The sequence below is a fragment of the Habropoda laboriosa genome, unplaced genomic scaffold (genome assembly GCF_001263275.1).
Source record: "Habropoda laboriosa isolate 0110345459 unplaced genomic scaffold, ASM126327v1 scaffold9, whole genome shotgun sequence".
NCBI lineage: Eukaryota > Metazoa > Arthropoda > Insecta > Hymenoptera > Apidae > Habropoda > Habropoda laboriosa.
The window spans coordinates 3,758,107-3,779,935 of record NW_017100191.1 but is presented as its reverse complement, the minus strand read 5'-3'; the positions used below and the strand labels follow the sequence as shown (position 1 = coordinate 3,779,935).

The 21,829-nt window shown below is 37.8% G+C and overlaps 2 protein-coding genes across 2 annotated transcripts in view; one reads left to right on the top strand and one right to left on the bottom strand.

Annotated features, from left to right (window-relative positions):
• Positions 1 to 6,782, top strand: part of LOC108580382 (paired mesoderm homeobox protein 2A-like) — an 18,289-nt gene extending 11,507 nt beyond the window's left edge. The window contains exon 3 of the mRNA XM_017944118.1: positions 6,387 to 6,782. Within this exon, the coding sequence (XP_017799607.1) occupies positions 6,387 to 6,782 (396 nt within the window). The remainder of the gene's footprint in view (positions 1 to 6,386) is intronic.
• Positions 6,783 to 9,864: 3,082 nt separating this feature from the next.
• Positions 9,865 to 21,829, bottom strand: part of LOC108570113 (muscle LIM protein Mlp84B-like) — a 22,641-nt gene continuing 10,676 nt past the window's right edge. Inside the window, exons 4-9 of the mRNA XM_017931907.1 lie at positions 18,240 to 18,366; positions 14,296 to 14,392; positions 13,601 to 13,685; positions 11,413 to 11,709; positions 10,842 to 11,162; positions 9,865 to 10,168 (exon numbers count right to left, since the gene is read on the bottom strand). Of these exons, the coding sequence (XP_017787396.1) occupies positions 9,892 to 10,168; positions 10,842 to 11,162; positions 11,413 to 11,709; positions 13,601 to 13,685; positions 14,296 to 14,392; positions 18,240 to 18,366 (1,204 nt within the window). The 3' untranslated portion in view covers positions 9,865 to 9,891. The remainder of the gene's footprint in view (positions 10,169 to 10,841; positions 11,163 to 11,412; positions 11,710 to 13,600; positions 13,686 to 14,295; positions 14,393 to 18,239; positions 18,367 to 21,829) is intronic.

The window sequence follows — 21,829 nt, the reverse complement described above, 5'->3', positions numbered from 1 at the left end:
CCAATCACCATCGACTGCAATTCTATCATCGAACGTTTGGTATAATTGTCTTGACGTGTCCCTAGTTACTGTGTCTTTATTATTTACCGTCTAAATACACAAACTTGCCATAAATCAGTTGACACTCATTTAGCAAAATATTATCCACGTTTTTAACTCCGTAATGAAAAATGTATGCATTACTTGAACTTTTCTCAATCTTTCATAACACAAACATGCCATAAATACTCTTATACTATATTTTTCTTATTTGAGCCGCTCAGAAGGTAAATGAAATTTATCAAATTTATTCTATTGAGATGAAAATAGAAATAAAATTGACAAAAGTTGCAAAAATTGGAGTTAGTCACTTTGACTTCTGAACAGTTCCTTTATGAAAGTATTTCCCGTAGGGTGAACATTCTTTAAATACACAAATATGATTTTCATTTATCCCGTTTCCCTCCAAAAAATAATTTATTCATTTTAACTTCTGAGCAGGTTCGTTTACAAAAGCGTTATGTATAGGGTGAACATTCTTTTCACTCCAAATTAATAGTTCGTTCAGTAGATAAAGTTGATTTTCATGTATCTTCTTTTTCTTCGAGGAATGATTCGTAATGAGACTCAAAGTGAACAAATTCAGATGATTGGAAGATCGAATACTTTTTGCTTCAATCGATTATATCGGTTATACTATTCAACATAACGTGAAAATTGAAAGTCTCCTGCTTTATCGCCAAAACGGAAGTGATCAGGCGTAACGGTTATTTCCACCGACTTCCTGCCGCCATAATATTGATAGCAGTATTTCAGATATATTCTTATAACCCGCTTAATATGACGCGTGAGAGAATCTTGGACGTGTTGTAAATGTTTCATGAGTCTCAATATCCTTCAGCACAGGAAGTGAATCCTTTGGTCTGATCACGCGTCACATTTTCCATTTTAAATGTCTACGTTACGATTTCATCAATTATTAATCGTAAAGTGATTAAAAGAACGAAATTAACCGGAAGTTTGAATAAGTAAAAATTTTCTATCGAGAAAGCTGAGAGATTGAATTATTTCTACAAATATTTGGTTTTCGTAAGAAACTGAAAGAGTGAGGATAAATGATTGAAAACCTACAATAGTTCGGTTGACATGTTTTTTCTAACGTTAGAAAATTTTTAGTGAAATTTTTCTCTCGTTCTTCGATTTCTTTCGATGAATTGTACTTCATTTTCCGATTAGAATGCTAAAAATATTCCCTAAATTCTCGAATTCGAGATTCTACCGGCTTCTGAAGCCTGCATCTTCCCGACGGAAGCTGAGGATCGAGAAATATCAACCTCTTGCAATCTTCAACAGCATTAATATTTTGCAATTAATTGTGTTTAGAAAAGAAATTTTTAAAAGATTTATTTTTCTTCCTTCATTCTCTGTTGCTTCGTTTTTTCTCACAAATTCTAAAAAATTCAACAAACCTCTGAAATCTGAGTGCTCCCGACGGAAGCCGAGGATCCAAAAGTACCAACTTCAAACATTTGCTTTTACTTGCTCCTTTCTGATCGATTAATTTATTGCAAAGAACAAATTTTTCTTTTCTGACAATAATATTCCAACGGTATTTGGGACATTTTTACTTTCTGATTTTTGAGGAAACCACATAAAATGGTTATTATTCTTAGAATTCTTTTGAAATTTCAAACATCCAATAATTTCTGAAATATTTGACAATAAAAATCTTCGTCATCTAATAAAATAATATTCCAGTAATATTTGCCATATTTTTACATTCTGATTTTCGAGGAAACCGCATGAAATAGTTATTATTCTCAGATCTCTTATAAAACTGCTCAAATCTCTAAGAAATAAAAAAGAAACATCGAGACATCCGATAATTCATTCCTACAATATTTAACGATATAAGTCCTCATTATCCAATACGACAATACCCACAATGAAAATCTTCTGTACACAAGGTAGATTATCAAATATGGCGGCAAGGTAAGAGCTATAGTACGCTTCAGATCCTTATTATTAAGCCACCCCGAGGGTAGAACCGGCCAAAATCCTTCCTAACCGGTCCAGAAGGAGGAAATCACGACGAATCACAATCCTGAACGTTAATCGAACGTGCAAACACGCCGCAAACCCGTTTCTACCAGCACAGAATTCCTAATGATCTATAAACTTCCAGGCTCGATCTGTCAAACTGTTTGCTCTCGTGTCAAAAAATTCCCCTCTTCTTTTACATATTGTGGAACGACAGAGTGTTAATATTTCTCGGGAAATTGAAAGAGTTAGCTTTAAAAAGAACATGAATCTTGTAGCTCTGTTTGCGTCTTTAGCGACCTTGACTACTTTCTGAGAATCACTTGCCAAGTTTTTAATCCTGACCGTTTTCCAACTTCACATTTCGATAATTGGAGTAATTCTCGCGTAATCCAATGATAGAGTGATATATTATTTAGCTGTTTTCTCAGTTTCAATTACGCTAATCATTCGCAAATTGATCGTTCGAATGATTATTTGAGCGTCTTTTCGCGTTAATTGAAAGTTCATGCAATTAAGTGGTAAGTTATTCTTGGGGAATTTAAGGGGAATTTTTGTGTAAATTTAAAAAGTTAATTTTCATTCTAAAAAATTTGACATTTCGTGTTACACAACGTCGTGGAAGTATCAATTGTAATATTTATGGAAGAGTGAATCTTATAGTAGCCGAAGAGGTGAAGTTTCGTTCCCATAAAGAGCATTGCGAGGAAGCAGTAATTTTCATCAGTGTTATGAGTCGAAGTTCTAATCACCAAGGAAAGTTACCCCATTGGAACCGTCGGTACTTCTCATCTCAGGTTACTCTTATTCCCATAGTTAGTGCAGTTTCCAATAATTAGCTCTCCCAATTCAAGCCTTTTATTGTTCCATTTTTCCATTGCCTTTTTTCAAATTAAAAATTTTATTGAAACTGTTAAAAATCTCGGAATCTATTGAAACGTTAGAGAGATGCAAAAAGTATTTGTATCGCTTTCTATGACAAAAATGCAATTAAATTTTGATAAAATTAGAAGGTTATAGGAATTCTTTTATTTTTTCTTCTTCTATATTTTGCAACTTTTACCGCATCGTTCATTCAAGTTTTCAAAAATTGATTTCAAAACTTGTTGAAAATTTTAGAGATTCCAGGATGCATATTTGAATAATTGCTTCAATTATTCCGTCTTCTCCCTCCTCTTTCCACTTTTTACTCGCCACTGGAATAAAAAGCTTCCGAAAATTCTGCAGATCTCACGATCTATAATAAAATTACCTTTAACATTTGTGAAAAAAATATTCTTCCCAATTTTATGATAGAAATACGAAACAATCCTCATCGAATAAAATAATAGACGAAAATTTTAAGAAAAACAAGCCTCTTTCTTATTGACAGAAAGGGTGAAAAAAATATTCTTCCCAATTTTATGATAAAAATATAAAACAATTCTCATCGAATAAAATAATGGACGAAAATTTTTAGAAAAACACACCTTTTTCTTGTGGACAGAGAGAGAGAGAGGGAGTCTAAGAAAATATTTTTCCCAATTTTATGATAAAAATAGAAAATAATTCTCAACGAGTGAAATAATGAAAGGAAATTTTTAGAAAAACACACCGTTCTCTTGTTGACAGAGAGAGAGAGAGAGTCTAAAAAAATATTTTCCCCACTTTTACGACAAAAATAGAAAATAATTCTCAACGAGTGAAATAATGAAAGGAAATTTTGGAAAAACAAGCCACATTGTCTGATTGACAGGAAGAGTAAAGGAAACGCTTGTGTAAGAGGCAACGGAGCGCGTAAAGCGAGGCTTAAATATTTATCCAAAACGAGGTGGACATCTGTCGGTGTGGCTCGTTGCATTTTATTTAGGCGTACCGTATTTATTTAACATTAACGCCAGCACGTAGCCTCCCTAATTCACGCCGTCGTCGTCGTCCGTTCGGCAAACAACGGCACACATGCTACGGTCTCTTCGGGGTTTGGTCCGTGGCCAAATACGAATTATTAGTGTTGTCACTGGCACGTACCCGCGGCTTCTGCGTGTGTTACGTACTTTTTCGCCGGCGATCACGTAATTTCGTTAGTGCGTTTGTTAACCTCTTCATCCGGACATTTCTTAGAAACGTGGAAAAATTTTCATTCTCTCAAGTATTGAACTTACTGTTATTATTTTGTCAGTGTTACAAGTTAAATATACTTCTGGAATTTTTTTAGAAATGAAGAAGAATGTTAGTTCTTTCAAGTACTAATCCTATTATTATTTCTTTTTTCTAAGTGTTAGTCGTATTTTCTCATTTGTCTGATTTCAAGAGAATTTTCTAGTTTCTCACAGAATCACCAATATCTCCCTCAAATCAATAAAACCAAGGTTCAAATAAAATCCCAAAACTGTTCTAATCAATTCAAACCTACCATAAACCAGATATTCCAATTTACTACCCCGACATCCTCAAGTTCCCACTAAAATCTCTTCCAAATTAATAAAACCCACCAAACGAAACCATCATCAAAAATCTAACCAACGAGAAACATTTCTACAAATACACATACGTACACACAGAGAGCATCAGCAGACAGTGTAGCAGAAAAGCGCCTGATGCCAGTCCAGCTCGTCAGAGCGAAACGTCGGCTCAGGCAGTCAGGCAGGCAGCAGCTCGTAATTGGCTCTAGTTGGCCAAATGAAATATTTAACGAATAAAATAAACGGAAAGCGGCGGTGACCTGCATGTTAAAGTAGCGGATTTATTTGCTTTACCGTTTATCTGACCAGCAAAGCCACCCCTCCCCCCTCTCTTTCTCTCTCCTCCCCCCTCTCTATTCTCCCTCTATCCCCCTTGTTCATTCCTCGACGTGTGTGCACGTGGATCCCACCCCTGGATTTTCCAGGGGCGGCTACGTTCCCACTTCCTACCGTGGGGCTGAGTGGCAGAGGGCTCGCTGGGAGGGGGAAAGGGGTGGATTCAGAGAGTCAGGGGCGCGGGACACCATGATGAACGTGATTGCCCTTTCCGGGACGGCAAACACTGCTATTGGATTTTTATCAGCTGCTGTTGCTGCCGCTGTTCGGAGAAATTCGAGCAAACTCCGGAGAACGTGTGTTTGAATCCCCCTCCTCTCTCTCTCTCTCGCTCTTTCTACACCTATCCTGCTACCTCTGGCTCCTTCTGGTACGACTGCTGATTAATCGAGCGATGATTTTATGATCCCTTTGTCTGAGGGAATTTCGCGAGTATTGTACGTAATGGCGGTGGTTGAAGGATTTTAGATGTATATATTTGGGAATTTTGTTTTGGGAGAATTGAGAAAACGGGGACACTGTGAAATTGTCGAGTATTTTGTCAGAATTTGGACTGGAATGTTGATTTTTAGTTAGAAAAAATTTCAAGAATTTGTCCCTCCGTGTCGAACCACCCTTAGCAATCTTCTCATAAACGCTCTAAAAAATTACTATTCAGTATATTATATTACCCTGAAGTATGAACATTGAAAACCTCAGCCTTTCTAATTCTACTCAATTCCCTCAAACCTAAATTTCATAAACAAAACTGAAAAAATCCCCAAAGCGAGAATTCTCTAAAAATTCCTCCCTCCTTATCAAGCTACCCCTAATCCTCTCACAAACGCTCTAAAAAATTATTATTCAGCACATTCTATTACCCTGAAGTATGAACATTGAAAACCTCAGCCTTTCTAATTCTACTCAATTCCCTCAAACCTAAATTTCATAAACAAAACTGAAAAAATCCCCAAAGCGAGAATTCTCTAAAAATTCCTCCCTCCTTATCAAGCTACCCCTAATCCTCTCACAAACGCTCTAAAAAATTATTATTCAGCACATTCTATTACCCTGAAGTATGAACATTGAAAACCTCAGCCTTTCTAATTCTACTCAATTCCCTCAAACCTAAATTTCATAAACAAAACTGAAAAAATCCCCAAAGCGAGAATTCTCTAAAAATTCCTCCCTCCTTATCAAGCTACCCCTAATCCTCTCACAAACGCTCTAAAAAATTATTATTCAGCACATTCTATTACCCTGAAGTATGAACATTGAAAACCTCAGCCTTTCTAATTCTACTCAATTCCCTCAAACCTAAATTTCATAAACAAAACTGAAAAAATCGTCAAAGCGAGAATTCTCTAAAAATTCCTCCCTCCTTATCAATCTGCCCTTAATCCTCTCACAAACGCTCTAAAAAATTATTATTCAGCACATTGTATTACCCTGAAGTATGAACATTGAAAACCTCAGTCTTTCTATTATAATTCCATTCAACTCCCCCAAATCTAAAATGTACAAACAAAACTCAATTCTCTCCCTACAAAAAAAAGTTCGTTCTCCAATATGAAACTATCCTGAACAAAAACTTCCTCTTGATATTTCCAGGTGTGGTTCCAAAACCGGCGTGCGAAGTTCCGGAAGCAGGAACGACTAGCCCAGCAGAAATCCAGCTCTCAGAGTGGTATGGGCGTGGATAGTGGAGCTTCGAGTCCAGTGGCTGGTAACGTGAAGGCGGAAGGACGTTCTCCAAGAAGCCCAGCGACGCCACCAGGCGGTTCGAACAGCGTGATGTCGACGAACGAGGTGAAACCAATCGCGAATCCAAACCTGGTCAGCGTGAAACACACCAGCGACGCGTCTGTAGAGGGAAACTCGCCAAACACGCGAGGAAGTAACAGCGGCGGAGGAACATGGGGTTCATGTAGCCCCAGGCCCTTCTCTGCAGCGCTACCGCCCTATCTATTGGACCCGCTGCCCCTGAAAACCGCGAATCTCTACTAATCGTCCTTCGATAACCACTCCATCCTGCCGGAACTGTGTAAATATAGAGACTAACGCGCGCTTGAACGGAAACCGGATGCTGTTCAGACTCTCCTGGCCTGTCGCGAGGTCGTTTCCCATGAACTGAGAAAGGGAAACTCGTTTTTCTTTAAGTGAGAGATTTGTGAAAGTGTGTTCTGAACGTTTACGAGATTCATTCCTTTTTTAATTTTATTCTTGATACAGGGAACAATTATTGGTCCAGGTTTTATTCTTCGTTGAATGAAGAATGAATTTTCTTATCAAATTCATTTTTTATTTTATTTTCGATAGCCGAAGAAATTGGGAGAACCGTTTTAAGTTTTGATTTGAAAGAATATTGCTCCTGTGAGCTGTTTGTTTTTTGCGTAAAAAATTGTTGGTTTGGATTGAAATGTGATCTGAATGCTTGGTGAGTATCGATTTTTATTTTATTTTTAATAGAATAGTGATTTTCATAGTGATTCGGATTTATTTTTCATTGCTTGGGAAAATTGTGAAAGCGGTGTTCTGAACACTTGCAAAATTCGTTTTGTATTTTATTTTTGGTAGAGGAGAAAATTAATGTAACAGATTTGATTTTCAGTTGGATGGAAGGTTGTTTCTGCGGATTGCTTGGTGAAAGATTATGGCAACGTCTTTTAGACTCGTAATGAGATTGATTTTCCAGCTGTGATCATTGTTTGCAAATAGAAAAATTGATATTCTTTCGTTTATTTAAAATTATCATTTATTTTCTTCTTTTATTTTTTAACAGACGAAGGGTCGATTCCATGGATTACCCCATGCTTTTGTCCACTTGTGGAGGCCTGGTGAGATTTATTTAATCGCTACCAAATTGGAAATCCTCCCCTATTTCTAATAGATAGAAAGATTCCAACTTTTTCATTGAATAATTTCTTTTAATTTAATAATTTCATTGTTTACTAGATATAAAAGTTACTTATTTATTTATCTACCTTTTGCTTTCTATTTTTCCACAGCCATTCAGTGAAAATCCTCTGTTACTGCGATGAATCACAGGCTGCTTTACTTCTAACTGTAAGTTTCACCATTCTTTTTTTTATCATTTTTTTCCTTTGGTACGGGTAATGTTCACGATGATTCGAAAACCCAACGATGCCAATATCTACGTACCGTCCTACATTCCTCATTGATCATCTAACGAATCAGTAGCATTTATGTCACCAATAAACTACACACGAGGACGTTTAAATCCAAATCTCTCCCAAAAAAGCAGAAAAACCAGTCTCAATCAGAAATAACAATAAAATTCTCAGCAAGAGATATAAAAATAATACTGAAAAATCTCGAAATTTCACGTTAAGCTGGCAAAATAGAAGCTTTGTCTTTGAACGTCTCGTGTGATCCAAGAACAATGAGGAAACCCCCTCGAAAGTCTCTGAACAGCGTTTTCATCTACCGAAAAGAAAAAAAAGAAGAAGAAACAAGCGGCAAGTTTCGCGGAGGATATCGATGCTAGGACCTAGCACCTGTACAGTTGTTGCTATAAATAATAGAAGATTAGTGTTTTACACCGTGCATCGTACTTACTGTCCATCGAACAGGAAGCAGGGTTTCTTCCCCTGCGAACGAACGGGAAAAGAGAAAAGAAACGAAAAGAGAAAAAAAAAAAGAATCATACTTAAAACCAAGAACGAACGCAGATTGTAGCTCCACCGATTGTGTGTATCATTGGCCATTCAATATGCATTCGCAGAACAATTATACATTTAAATTAGCTCGTAAGATTTACTAAGGTCCATTCATCGTAAGGATTACTGTTAGTGTCCCCTCCAAAAAAAAAAAAAAGAAAAAAAACAAGAAGAAAAAGAAACCGAGCTGAGAAACGTATGAGTGATACAGATGAGTGAAAGAAAGGTGAGAGAACGTATGAAGCTCGAAGGAAAACTCATTGCGAAATTGATCCTTTTCTGAAAACCAAGAGAGAGAGAGAGGGAGAGAAGAAAAGGGAGATGGGTTCACTTTTACAGTTTAATCTTCAAGTGTCTCTCGCTGAGATGGATCGATAATCAACAGCCTGTGCGTTCATCTATCGAGAAGAGATATTTATTTTACAGAACAGCTGAGTATCGTTCGTCTAATATCAGAGCTGCTTAAAGATTAAACCAACGTCTCGCGTGAGGTTCTCGCGAACTTCCTGTCCCACAGAACTATTTTTATAGTAAATGCTTCACGGCTGTCCAAGAGAAACTATCAAGTGGTTGGCTCGAAACGATGACTTTTCCTTCGACGAGAGAGAGAGAAACTTGAAGTGTCGAGAAAACAAACGTGCCCTCCCTTTCCCCCACTTTCCACACCCCGAGGTCCATCATCATGAATTTGATTCCCTGGTTCTTTCTTTTGTTCGAAATATACATTTATTGAAAATAATCATTCTTGCATCTGGTTTGTTCATTTTTCACTTTCTTCACTGTGTTCGTCAAATTTACAATCGTTGCTCCTAATTGATCCAGGTGTATGGATATACATTATATATTTGTTTCCTTTGTACTCTGTGTAGCTTCGCTCTGGAGTTCCCTTTTCCTGGAGAACAGATATTTTTTTCTTTCTTTCTTCGTTCGTTTCTTCTTATTTCAGGTCGCAATATCTGGTCCCGAAAGAAAATTCCAACTCCGCGTAGAAACGGATGGACGAGTGTGTCTGTCTGTTGCTCCAGGAAAAGGGACAACCGAGCTGTTCATCGCGAATTATCGCCGTACAAAAGTAATAAAAGCTTGCTCGTTCACATTATGGTTCGATTTAATCGTGGTGTCTCGGTCGTTCGCTCGCGTGCAACATTTATAACTTATGCGTATGTATGCGTGTCACGCGGATTCGTCGAAAAAGAAGAAGAAGAAAAACAAAAATTGATAGAATTTCTTTTTCCATGATTTTCCTGTCGGAGCAGCGTGCTTTGTTTCGTCATTTCGTTAGTCGAGGAGTCAGGCGCCTATACATTATACATTATGCCTTATACGTACGAATGAACGATGCGAATACCGCGATCTAGAATTGGATCGCTGGCAATTCTGATCGTTTATTCGGAAGACTCTGGGTCTCGAACAAGTCGATGATCTTTCGGGATGATTTAGGCCATCGTTAGGGTGCCCGCGCCCATGCCAAAACCGACGCCCTTCGGACCGAAATTCCGGTTGTAACAACCGCGACAGTAGATGTCCCCGTCTGGAGCGTCGTTCAAATTCGTCGAGTCTAACGAACGGTGACACTCGGCACAGCTGAAGCAACGCTTGTGCCACACGCGGTTTTTCGAGATCATTTGCTCGGCCGCGTACACCGGGTAGCCACAACGAGCGCATCCGTGTCCGTCGTCACGCTTCTGGCCGAGCTGGGGCTTTGAATCAATGCTGCAAGAAGTTAGGATTGTGTTTGTTAAAGTAGATTGAAATTTCAATCGATAGAATTGCTATTGTCAAGGGAGGAGACTTAGGATTGGTAAATCAGGGGTTGTTTAATAGGCACTTCCATCTGAGTGTATTTGTATCAATATTAGGCGATATTGAAAAAGTGCGTGATCCGGTAGATGGGAATTTTAGATTTTAAATTAGAGAGACTTATGTTTAATGGCTACTTAATAGGCGGTTCCATGGAAAAGTGAAAACAGCTTCATAGAGACTTACACAGAGATTTACACTGTTATACAGAGTTGTGGGAACAGATTTACCGGTTCTTAAAAGCAACATCAGTTCAGCTGCTTCAGTGAACCAATAGTCCAGGAATAAAGAACAAGGTGACAGTAAAAGTAGCTGATAAAGTAAATTAAGTCGAAAAGTGTCCCTAGTTTATTTTATTAGCTACTTTTACTGTCTTCTTCTTCTTTATTCCTGGGCTATTGGGTCATTGAAGCAGTTCATCTCATGTTGCTTCTATGGTCCTGTGATGTTTCTAATAACCTCATCTGCATAACAATGTGAACCTCTTCCTATGATTTCATGAATTTGTTTCCACATACCTACGAAGCTGTTTCCACTTTTATTTTATTTTTGACATCAGCTGAAATATTAAAGAGCCAGAACTTACTACGAGGGAGCGTGATCTCCATTGGTTGAAACAAGAGTCGGGGTGTGTCCGAATCCAAAACCTTTGGGTCCGAATAGTTTACTGTAGCATGACCGGCAGTGAATTTCCTTGTCAGGTCCGTCACAGGCTAGCATAGAGTCCAAGGGTCTGTGGCACTCGGCACAGTTGAAGCATTTCTTGTGCCACATGGTACCTTTGGCGAGTTGTTGCTCAGCAGCGAACACCATACCACCACAACGTGGGCAACCCTGGCCAGCTGGCGCCTTGATAGCGGTCGTGTCAGGATTGTAAAATGGCCGACCGGCCGAGATTTCTTCCTCCCTGAAAGAAAAAATGATCCCTTCAATCCTCTTCTCTAAAAAATTCGTATTAATTCTTGATAAGTCCTTAAAAGTCCTTAATTCGCTTTGGTCTCGCCTTCGACAATTTGTAACTTCCAAAATTCCAAACTTCTCGATTTAATTCCAATTTCCTTCTCGAAAATTGCTCTTGCATTTACTTAAAAAAAATTTCTGCAGAAAACTCCAGAAACAAAAATGGTCCATTTCAAATCTTTCGAAGAAGTACTCACGTTAGGCCATCGGTCTGTAAGAATCCTGATCCACATGCAAATCCGTATCCGTGCGGTCCCCACTTCTTTCCATAGCATGTCTTGCAGTAGACATCTTTGTCGGGCCCGTCGCAGGCGATGATAGAGTCGAGAGTTTTGGTACAGTCACGGCACTTGTAGCACTTCCTGTGCCATTCACGGCCCTTTGCGAGCACCTGTTCAGCGGCAAAGACTACGCCGCCACAACGTGGACAACCTTTGCCAGGTGGGGCCTTGATTGCAGCGGTGTCGATCACGGTGGTACGAGGAGCAGCCTCGCTGCATTAACAAATTCGTCAAATTTACTATCGTCCATCTCTCAGAATTTATAAGATCAATCATCGAGTGGCACGAATGATAATAACAATTTTCTTTTTCATTTTTTTCTTCTCTCGTGGTGAAATGTATAGGTCTGTTCTCATTCGAGCGACTCAGTATTGTTCAAGTACGATTAACAATACAAAAAGAAGCAAATCCATGCAGATGAGAGACTGGTCGATACTGATCAGCAATTGAAATGAAAGGAGAGGGGTTCTAGATACTAATTGGAGGTAACCGAGGGATTTAAGAAGGTGATTGATCATTCAAGCTATAAATAATGTATGTTGAATTAAATAGGGCTGATAGAGGGCGATGAATGGAATATATTTTGTCCAATAGATGTATGCCTAATTTTGCCTTGTTTCTGAGGAATAGAGCTCGAACTGTGCAGAAGTTAGGAGCCTGTCGTCGAGCAACCTGCCAAGCATCGGTGATTTTTATTGAGATTTTAACAATATTACTAATTTCTGTTGAAATTTAGGAACGAAATGTTCATGTTCTTACTATTATATCGAGTAATATATGATTGTCTGCATCAAACTGCATTAAAATCTCATAATGGAAATGGATGTATGACAGGTTGCTCGTCGACAGGCGCCAAAAGTCTGCACATTCGAACTAAAATTTGATGAATGTTTCTTTAATCATCCCCTTGTGAAATGATCAACTTCCAAGTGAAAAATGAGCATGCTTTTAATGCACGATACGCTAAGTTAAAAATGGGAAGGGGGTTATTCACTGTGATTCTCGAAATTTCGATCGTTTTAAGAGTTAGTACTCGACACTCTGAAGCAGTTTAGTGGCTCAAAGATAGAGTAGTGGTGAAGGTGAGTAATAGCGCAAAGCGTTAAGGCGTCGATTCGTGTGTATGTGTGTATGTACACGTATATCCGTGAAGACACATGCAATCGTCCGTTCGTTCTCGCTCTTTCACTCGATTCTTGCCCTGTTTCTTCAACTTGCATCTTAAATGGAGCTCGATCTATCCCTTGATCCCCTTGAAAATGCATATTCTATAATTGTGATGCGCCAAAATAAACATGATTCAAGAAGACAAATCTAAACAAACGATTTTTCCTGAATTAATTACACAATAATTTTGCAATGTTGACTGTTTCTCAAAAAGTAGTACGATTTTAAATTCCAACTGTTAGCTACTCTAAAAAAATCTAATATTCCCAAAATTTATACAGACTAGCTCGAGCACACAGCGATATTCGGGCAGTAAGCCACGTCTTTTAGGGCAACGATTCTGTGGTGGGGCACTGTATGAATTAATTGTAGTAGTGCTCAGCTGGCCTAAGATTGAGAATTATTCTTCAAAGATAGAATTTAAATTCCCACCACAACTTTAATGATTGTCAACGTCACTTGCCCTTAGCGTTGCCCGCAGCACAGCCCGATGGCAACGAAGGGTGCCCATGCCCGAAACAGGCCTGCATAAGCAGTCCTGCTCTATACAATGCTACCTTTGATAATACCATATAAAATTTGTTCCTTAAAAATCACTCCATTTGTCATGAAAATTAGTTAAAGAAGTAGGGTGTCCAGAAGAAATCAACGGGCATAAACATGAACAAACAGACACACACACACATAGAGAGAAAGAGAAAGAGAAGTATGGCGAATAATTGGAATAGCATAACTATGGGGGCGCGTACCCCTCGTCCTCAATATCGCACTGCAGCCCGATCCACATAACCCCAGCGTGGCCAATACCTCGCGGACCGAATTTCTTCGGATAGCAAGCTGTTAAGCAGACAAGCGCATCATATATAGTGAGAGTGTAGAAGCCGAGGCGGGATATCTCTCGTGTGTTCCCGTCTCAGTCTCGGCTGTGAAAACCCACCCATTGGCGTAGCAGTCGCTTTGTAGGGCGCCACCACCCTGACCGTAGCCATAACCCTTCGGTCCGAATTTCTTTCCGTAGCATACTGTAGAGAACATCGGTTAAAGGTATCTGCTCGTTCGACCTGGTTGCCTGACGTATACACCAGGACATGCTATGTCTGAATGTGTTCTCTATGTTTTCTTTCTTTAATTTTCTTTTTTTTTTTTCGTTTAATTTGTCAAGGTTTGAATTGAAGGGTTTAATTGTCAATTGGTGATTCTGAGATTGAGATTGAGTTTTGAAAGAAGTATAGAATATGGTATAATTTAGGTTACAGGAGGAAAACGAGGACTAGTCTGTCTTTTTAATTTCATAGAATTTCAGAAGAATTATGTTGGAGATAGTAAGTAACTCTTGAGTCGTATTTTCTTTTGGAAGAGAATTTCTGAACACTGAAATGTAGAAAAAGGTATAGCCTAAGGTAGAAATGTATAAAAATGACTCTGTATAATTTATCTTTCAAGTTCCAGCAATTTGAAGAAAAAAAAGTTACATTGGTTAATGATTCTGTTGTAGAATATTATACATACACTATAGAAGTGTATGTATAAGTAGAGTCAAAAAGTTCCTTCTTTTCTCCACATTTTTCAATCTTCCGCTGAACACATCCAGCACTTCATGTCTCCAGCTATATAATCGTGCGTGATCCTCACCTTTACAATAGATGTCCTTATCAGGACCTTCGCAGCAGTTGACCGAGTCTAATCTCTTGGAGCAGTTGGCACATTTAAAGCATTCCCTGTGCCATTGCTGCGTGGGATACAAACGGACAGGTGTTAGTCACTGAAACTGGGATGCTCCAACGAATCTTGCGTTCTATTATACATAGTTATTCCCAATCTATTGCAAGTGCAACTTGAGCCATAACCTCAAATATGATATACATACATATATATATACTTCGAACAGTTTAGTTGGAAAATCTTAGTACTCTTCGAGACTGAGACGTTCTGCTGTTACTTTCCAACTAATCGCGTGAAATCGTAATAGAACTCGACACTTGTGAGTGAAAAAAAAAACAACATAACACATATTATGGCTTCTCAGGCCGAGAATATTGTACATTCTTTTCTTCTTTTTTTTTTTTTTTGCTTTTAAGGTACATTTTGTGTGACATTTGATAGAAACACTTTGCGCCAGTATGTACTTCACGGAATTTTGGAGTTGACCAAGGACCATAAACAAGAAAAAAATAGACAGGAGACAGAGGACGAGCAAAATTAAATCTCAAGATACCTCGACAATATATCTCGCGATCGGGACCATCGCAATGAAGCGTCGAGTCCAGTGACCGATGACAGGTTTTGCACTTGTAGCATTGCTTATGGTAAGCCTAATCACAAGAAGCAGGAATAACCATGGTCTTCTCGCATTCTCGATTCGATAGAAACTTTATCTTGGTGCCACGACTTGTATCAAATTTTTGGATAAAATTCTCCAAGATTCTAAACATTTCAGATATTTTTTTACTAGTCCAAAAAATTCAGAAAGGTGTATATAATATTGCGTATCGCCTAGGCAAGATACTTTCACGGATATAGCAATTTTTCTGCATTTTTTTCGTCTGAGAAAAATTTTCTAAAATTGAATGAAAAATCTGAAATATGTGGAAGTTTTAGTTTTAGATGATTTTTCGAATTTCCTGCAAAATGTGCTTTTTCCCTCTGGTAACTAGTGGCGAAATTAACCCCTGAAAGCTGCAACCCGACCTATACACTACTTATACGTAAAGATTTATTTAAATGATAAAGAAGAGAGTAAATATTCAATAAATTATTCAACTGGAGAAATAACATTTATGAAGCCACTCCTGTTCGTAAATTACGAGGACACTTACTGAACGCGAAGCGAAGTTAAACAGTTATTAAAAAATAATTAAGATTCTAAAAAAAATTATTCAGCCTGGAATCTCGTAATATACGTTGTACGATACTAACTTTGTCGAAGAAATGTAATTTAAGTCATATAACGGGTGTCGTAATATTTACAAACGGTAGTGTATATGTAAAATTTGAGACGGATCTATTTCCAGTTACTTCGAATATATTCTGATACTATTTGTTAATGTTTTAATCCCTGAAGGACTAAAGAAAAATTTTTAAGAATTAAAAGTACATTATTTCAAGGCGACCAGAGAAAAATTAACTTATGTGCAAAGTTCGTCGAACTTAGAAGACAGTTCACATCGATGCTAGTTCTCTAGATGCTCAAAAAAGCGGCACAAACGAAGCCACTTGGGGTGCCTCCAATTGGCCAACGTCCGCGTGTCTCATGTACACTTAACAATAGACAAGAATCAGAAAACAAATTGAACTTTTCTCTGAACATTCTGAAACTCGAGCCCTGACAACGCTTTGGTGCTAATGAACGTAACATTAGTCAAGAATGTTACGAATAGTTCATAAAAGAGAGAGAAAGTCCATCGTTCACGAGCAACAGACATTGTTGAGGAAGTTGGCAGAGATAGTGGTTCAATCAAAACCGTTCAACTCTCATTTGGCCCAATTTTCTTCGTTTCATATCGGCCAGAAGTTTGACTGACTTTGTGCTACTTCTATCATCCATGATTTATGATATTTCCGTTAAAATTGCTTGCATAATTCGTGCTGCTGTTGAAGATACTTGATCGTAGTGTAAAGTTCTAGAATTTTCTTGTTTAAATATACAAGTTTTCTAATTGTAGCCGACTAAAAGTGGAGTAATTGTACGTAAACAAATAAGTCGATAGTGCGCAACAAGATTTTATCGTAGGAAGCTTCGTTTTGGATGAAATCGATATGAAAAGTTCCTCAAAAATTTCTATCTACTACAGAAAAACCACCATTGTTATTTTCTCTCGACTAAGTACAATATTCAACAGGTGTTGCTACGCCTATGTACAGCTCCATTAATTTTCTATTCCAACTTTCTCCAAAACAAGGCTTGCTATCAATAAACATCACTTCGCATTTTCTATTAACTTCTCGACATAGAATCGATTAGTGTGATCGTTTACCCACAATTCTCCAAAATTAGATAATGGAATTAATTTTTAATTTGAAAGTCAATATCTTGACAAGAAAAGAGAAAAACTTCCACAGAGTCACTTGAAATTTTTATGTACAGATTAATTCAAAATGTGAAAGGCCAAAAATATAAGTGAACACCTGTGTTCCTAACCTAAAAATTAATCCATAAGTGAATCTTCGTAAGACATATGACGGCCATATTGGACGTCGAGATAGATCGGCAGCAACCTAAGAAGGGCAATTAGCCTCCATCCATAGTGTAACCCACGGCCGTGCTAGTCGCTCCAAGTTATTTTCCAACACTTGCTGCGATGAGGAGGTGTTGGTGGTCTGCCAAGCCGGAGGGCGACAGGAAAAGCTCTTGGGCCGGCACCAACGGCAACAAGCCGACGATCGAGTCATCCTCCTCTATTCCTCCTCTTTATTTTTTCCCTCATTGTTATGAAATTACCCGTTTCGTCACGCGATAAGATTACGGAGGCACGTCAGAGTCCGTGCTGGTCTGGCAGCGTGTCAGCCGGTGGTCCGGGCAATTTTAGCATCAAACATTACACGAGGCCACCATCGAATCCGCGATTCACCTGATCCTCGCGTCGCTTTCACCGCAACGACGGTAATGTTTGCGAAATCGACCGTTTTACTTCGTTCCAGAACGTTCAGTGGTAAGATTAGACGTGAGCAATAGCCTTAGAACGATGTTTTAAATTTCTGACGGAATTTGAGGGATGACATGTAGCTAGAGTTCCAAGTTTTGAGAATATACACTGCCGCTCATGAGTATTTGCCCAGACATTTATTCACGACGTTCTTTATTTCCGTAAGCGACTAATATTTAACCAATCATTTAACTTGTTTCGAGACCTTTATCTAAAAAAAGATAATTCGTTTGAAAAATTTATCATATGTTTGAATAAGGAAAAAGAATTTTTAAATGGTTCAATTTTCTAGGTTTTCTAGAACCTTGCCTTGTATGGATAGGGTTATCTCCCATAATTTTCAATATTTTCTAACAAAACTTTAACAATATCTCACTAAAGCATACATCTCTCAACACAAAAAAGCTTCATCCATGTTCCTCTATTACTTTTTCCAAAAAAAATTCCCATACATATGTAGACATATCATCTCAAGAAAAGAACATTACCTCCTACTAACACCGGTATCTCCCACAATAACCGATATTTTTTAACAAAAATTTAACAGTATCTCGCCAATGAATGTACCTTTCAGTGAAGAAAGGTTCGATGCAATTTCCGTAGCTACTTTTTCCAAAGAAAAATTCCATATCTAATACCTCAAGCTAGCAACTCTAAATTTCACGGACTGTTTACAGTCCCTTCCACCTAAGCATCCCTCCACGCAGTATCGGTATCAGGTTGCCCGTGTCAAGAATAGCTTGTACACCACCTAATAATAACCACTGCGGCTTCCATCGGGTTCTTCCAAGCACAGTTGATGACATAACCCACGGAATTGTTCCGTGGGCTATTTTCGCTACTCTAGTCGCGGCACCAAGGTGGCAGTTACGATGTCTTACGTCGAACGACGCGACGCGACGCGTCGAATTTTTTCTCGTCTGAGACACTCACCCTTCCTCTCGCCAGCATCTGCTCAGCTGCGTACACGTACCCTCCGCAACGGGGACACCCCTCGCCCTCAGGCGCCTTCGCGATGGCTCTTGGTTCCAGAATGGCGTTCGATCCTCTCGCGAGCTCCCTAAAAACGTGTCTCTTGTAGAGATCAGATCTGTCACTCCGATCCAAAAAAAAAATAGTCGACAAAGTGAAGCTGTGATTCCCAACAAAGATGGCGTACCATCGCCCCCGATCTTCACAGAACGATCACATTTTGTTTTTGTTTTTTTTTTTTATTTACAGTTGAAGAGTACAGAGGAAAGAGGATTAGGATCCACTTTTTGATTTTTATTTGCCCATCTATTTTCCTTTCTTTTTTTTTTGATTTAAAGATGTGATAAATTTTTTAAAATAATTTTTTTTTTTTAGATAAGGGTTACGAAACAAGTTAAAACCTTGGTTAAATGAAGTTGCTTATTAGAATAGAAAACATTTTGAATAAATAGGTGGGCAAATACAGGGTGGTCCATGAAATCTTCAGTTTTTAAATTTTTCTTTCAAATTTTCAAAATTTGTTCTTTGGAAATTTATTATGGTAAAGCGACTTATGGACCAGCTTATAGTTCTGAGTGGTAGTGTATGTATATATTTTTTGTTGTAGACTTCATTTTTGTATTTGGAAATGGGAAAAGAGATGAAAATTCCAAAGTATTACCATTATAGCGGAAAATGGTTAAGGGTACTTATGTTTGTGTAGAAAAAGGATGAGAATGTGTGTTGTACAGTGTCTTCATGTTATGTTAATAAATTTTTCAAGTGTATCTTCACTGTTTAACCCTTTCATTACTGGATTATTCTTTTTAATAGGAATCTGTTGTTTATCAAATTTAAAAATTAGAAAAAATTGTAAATTTAGTAAGAATTGGGTATTTACCTACTTGTCGTATCTGTAATGGACACTAATTTTCTGATAAATTTTTGTCCGAGAACTCAAGTGGAAAAAATACGTTCCGCCAGTCACGAAAGGGTTAAAGTTGATTTTCCTCAAAATCAAGTTAAGTAAACACTCATCCTTTTTCACCTGTACTCTTCAATTAATTCAACACAGGTTGAGGATGTGATAATTAAACTTTAACGATCATTTTGTTTTTTTGTTCTTTTTTAATTATTTCTTTGGTTATGAAACGATTACTGACGGGCAAGGGCGTCGAACACCGGGGGCCTGGGAATCACCAGGGGAAAAGCAGACAGTACAAGAACACGCCACTGCAAAAAAAGAGAAGAGGGGATGACGAGCGATGGATCTGAAATTCGACGAGAAGTTTGGAATCCTGGGCAATTCGGCAATTCTCTCTGGAATCTTCGAAAGAGAGAATTCAAGAAGAAAAACTCTCAAAAGTGTTTCGAAAATGAATTAGCACGTTTTAGGTTAACTATCGAAATTGTGAAGTTAATATTAATTCCGTGTTAATATCGAAAATTAATCGAACAATTTTCCGAGGTTCTTCTTCGAAATTGCGAACCGTGGGTTAACCATTAAAAAAAAAATAATAACAATAGTAAATTAGCAATTTTGTGTTAACTTCCTGTGAAAGAAAAAAAAAAATTAGAAATTTTCAGTCAACTCTCGAGAAATTTCCAACGATACTGGCAATGAGATTCCAAACTGCTTCCATCGAAAATCATCTCAAGGCTCCAAGGTGAAGGAAAAAAAAAACGATTACTCAGAAACCGTTTGTAAAGAATGATCAACAACCCTTTGGCGGTTAGGTTTGTTAGGCACATGTTAGTAATCGGTTAGTAACCCCGTAAACCCCTTTGCAACCACGCAAGTGGCTTCCGCCGAGCCCCGAGAGGAGAGCCAAGAAGCGGATCGTGTATAACAAGAAATAAAAGTGATAATAAAATTTTACTCAGAAAAAAGAAACAAGTGAGGACAGAGCAACAGGCGCAATAGAAATAAATAAAGGGGTGTTGTGGGTGAAAAGAAACAAGATAGATAAGATAGAAAATATAGTATGGATGTTTTGGAAACTGATGGATTATGGGGGAATGACAAAAGTGGAGAAAGAAGCTTAAAGTAGATTAAAGGTGATATACAGGGTGTAAACGAAACAGGTGGGCAAACTTTGGTAACCCACTCTGCTCTTCCTGAGGATGAAAAAAATCATACAAACATAGGTCCAGAAACTCTTCTTTTCTCAGATATAAACATCTTTTATGCAGCTATCACGTTATCATATTATTTTTCTGTCAAAACTAGACCCCATGTCATCCTAACCTTGAAATCACTGACAAACATTTCATCGACATTTTTCGATACTGTTACTATTTTTATTTATATTCGTTTGTTCCTATTTTATTCGTACAGGGTGGTCCTTAAGTAACTTTGTCGTTTAAAAATTGAACGAAGTTTTTTTCGCAGTCTGAAACAAAAATTTTGGACCACATGATAGAAAGGAAATTATTCAATTTTGCATGGACACATCAATATTTTTGTGTAAAATTAATTAAATAAAACAGATGTAAACTATTTCATTGTATATTCACTGTCGTCCAAAAGTTTGGGACCACTGTGCATTGCAAAGTACGCAAGAATTTTCAGAACGAAGTTAATTTTTCATTACCCCGGTAAACCTAACCAATAAATTGATCTCTGCAACATACAATATTGGTGTAAATTGATAAATGGCCTCAAAATTTTAAATATACAATGTTGTTCAAAAGTCAGTATCGTTGAAATAGTTTCGATAAAAACATTATCAGCGATTTCAAGTAAATGTCATAGTAAATCAGTCTTTAACTAAATGTTCGACAGTAAAGAAGATATTTTTCTCGGGATGACTTATTCTAACTTACGATCGAGGAATAGACCAGGCAATTTTTGAGCGTTCTGAAATCATTTCCAGCCATTTCTTTAAGTAAATTTTTAAACATTCCTTAAAGGACGAATTTCCGGACCTATCTTTGTACGATCATTTTTCAAATTTTCCACCAAAGTTTGCCCACCCATTTCGGTCGCACCCTGTAAAATCTATGTTAAAATCAATACGACCATTTAATTAGGCGTCTACGTATGCACCTCTATGCGATGTGTCTGTAAGCGAGCGATTCATGTTGTATGATAAATAAATAGAAGCACCCATAGAGTTAACGGTGTTAGCGAGGTTAGGAGGTTAGGTGTCTCTGAAAAAAAAAAAAAAATAAATAAATAGATAAATAAATAGGTACGAGAGAAAGACCGTGCAGGTTGAAGAAAGAGTTTACTCGTCTTCTTTTTCGAAGATATTGTCTAAGATGGATATAGAGAGAAGTAGTAGAGAAAAAGATTACTCCAAAAAAAAAAAAAAAAAAAAACAAGAAAATATGAAAAAAAAACTAAAACAAAAGTGTTGAATTAGAGAGATAGAGAGATAGAGAGAGAGAGAGAGATAAGCAAGATGGTTTCATCTGTGAGGCGGTAGACAAGAGAAAGAGGCGTAGAGAATCAAGAAGAGAGATAGAGAGAGGCGGAATTCTGACTCGGTGCTCACCATTTTTTCTTTTGTTAACTTCGCTTAGACAGTTCCCTTTATCACGAGGCTCGTGATAAAGCGACAACACAT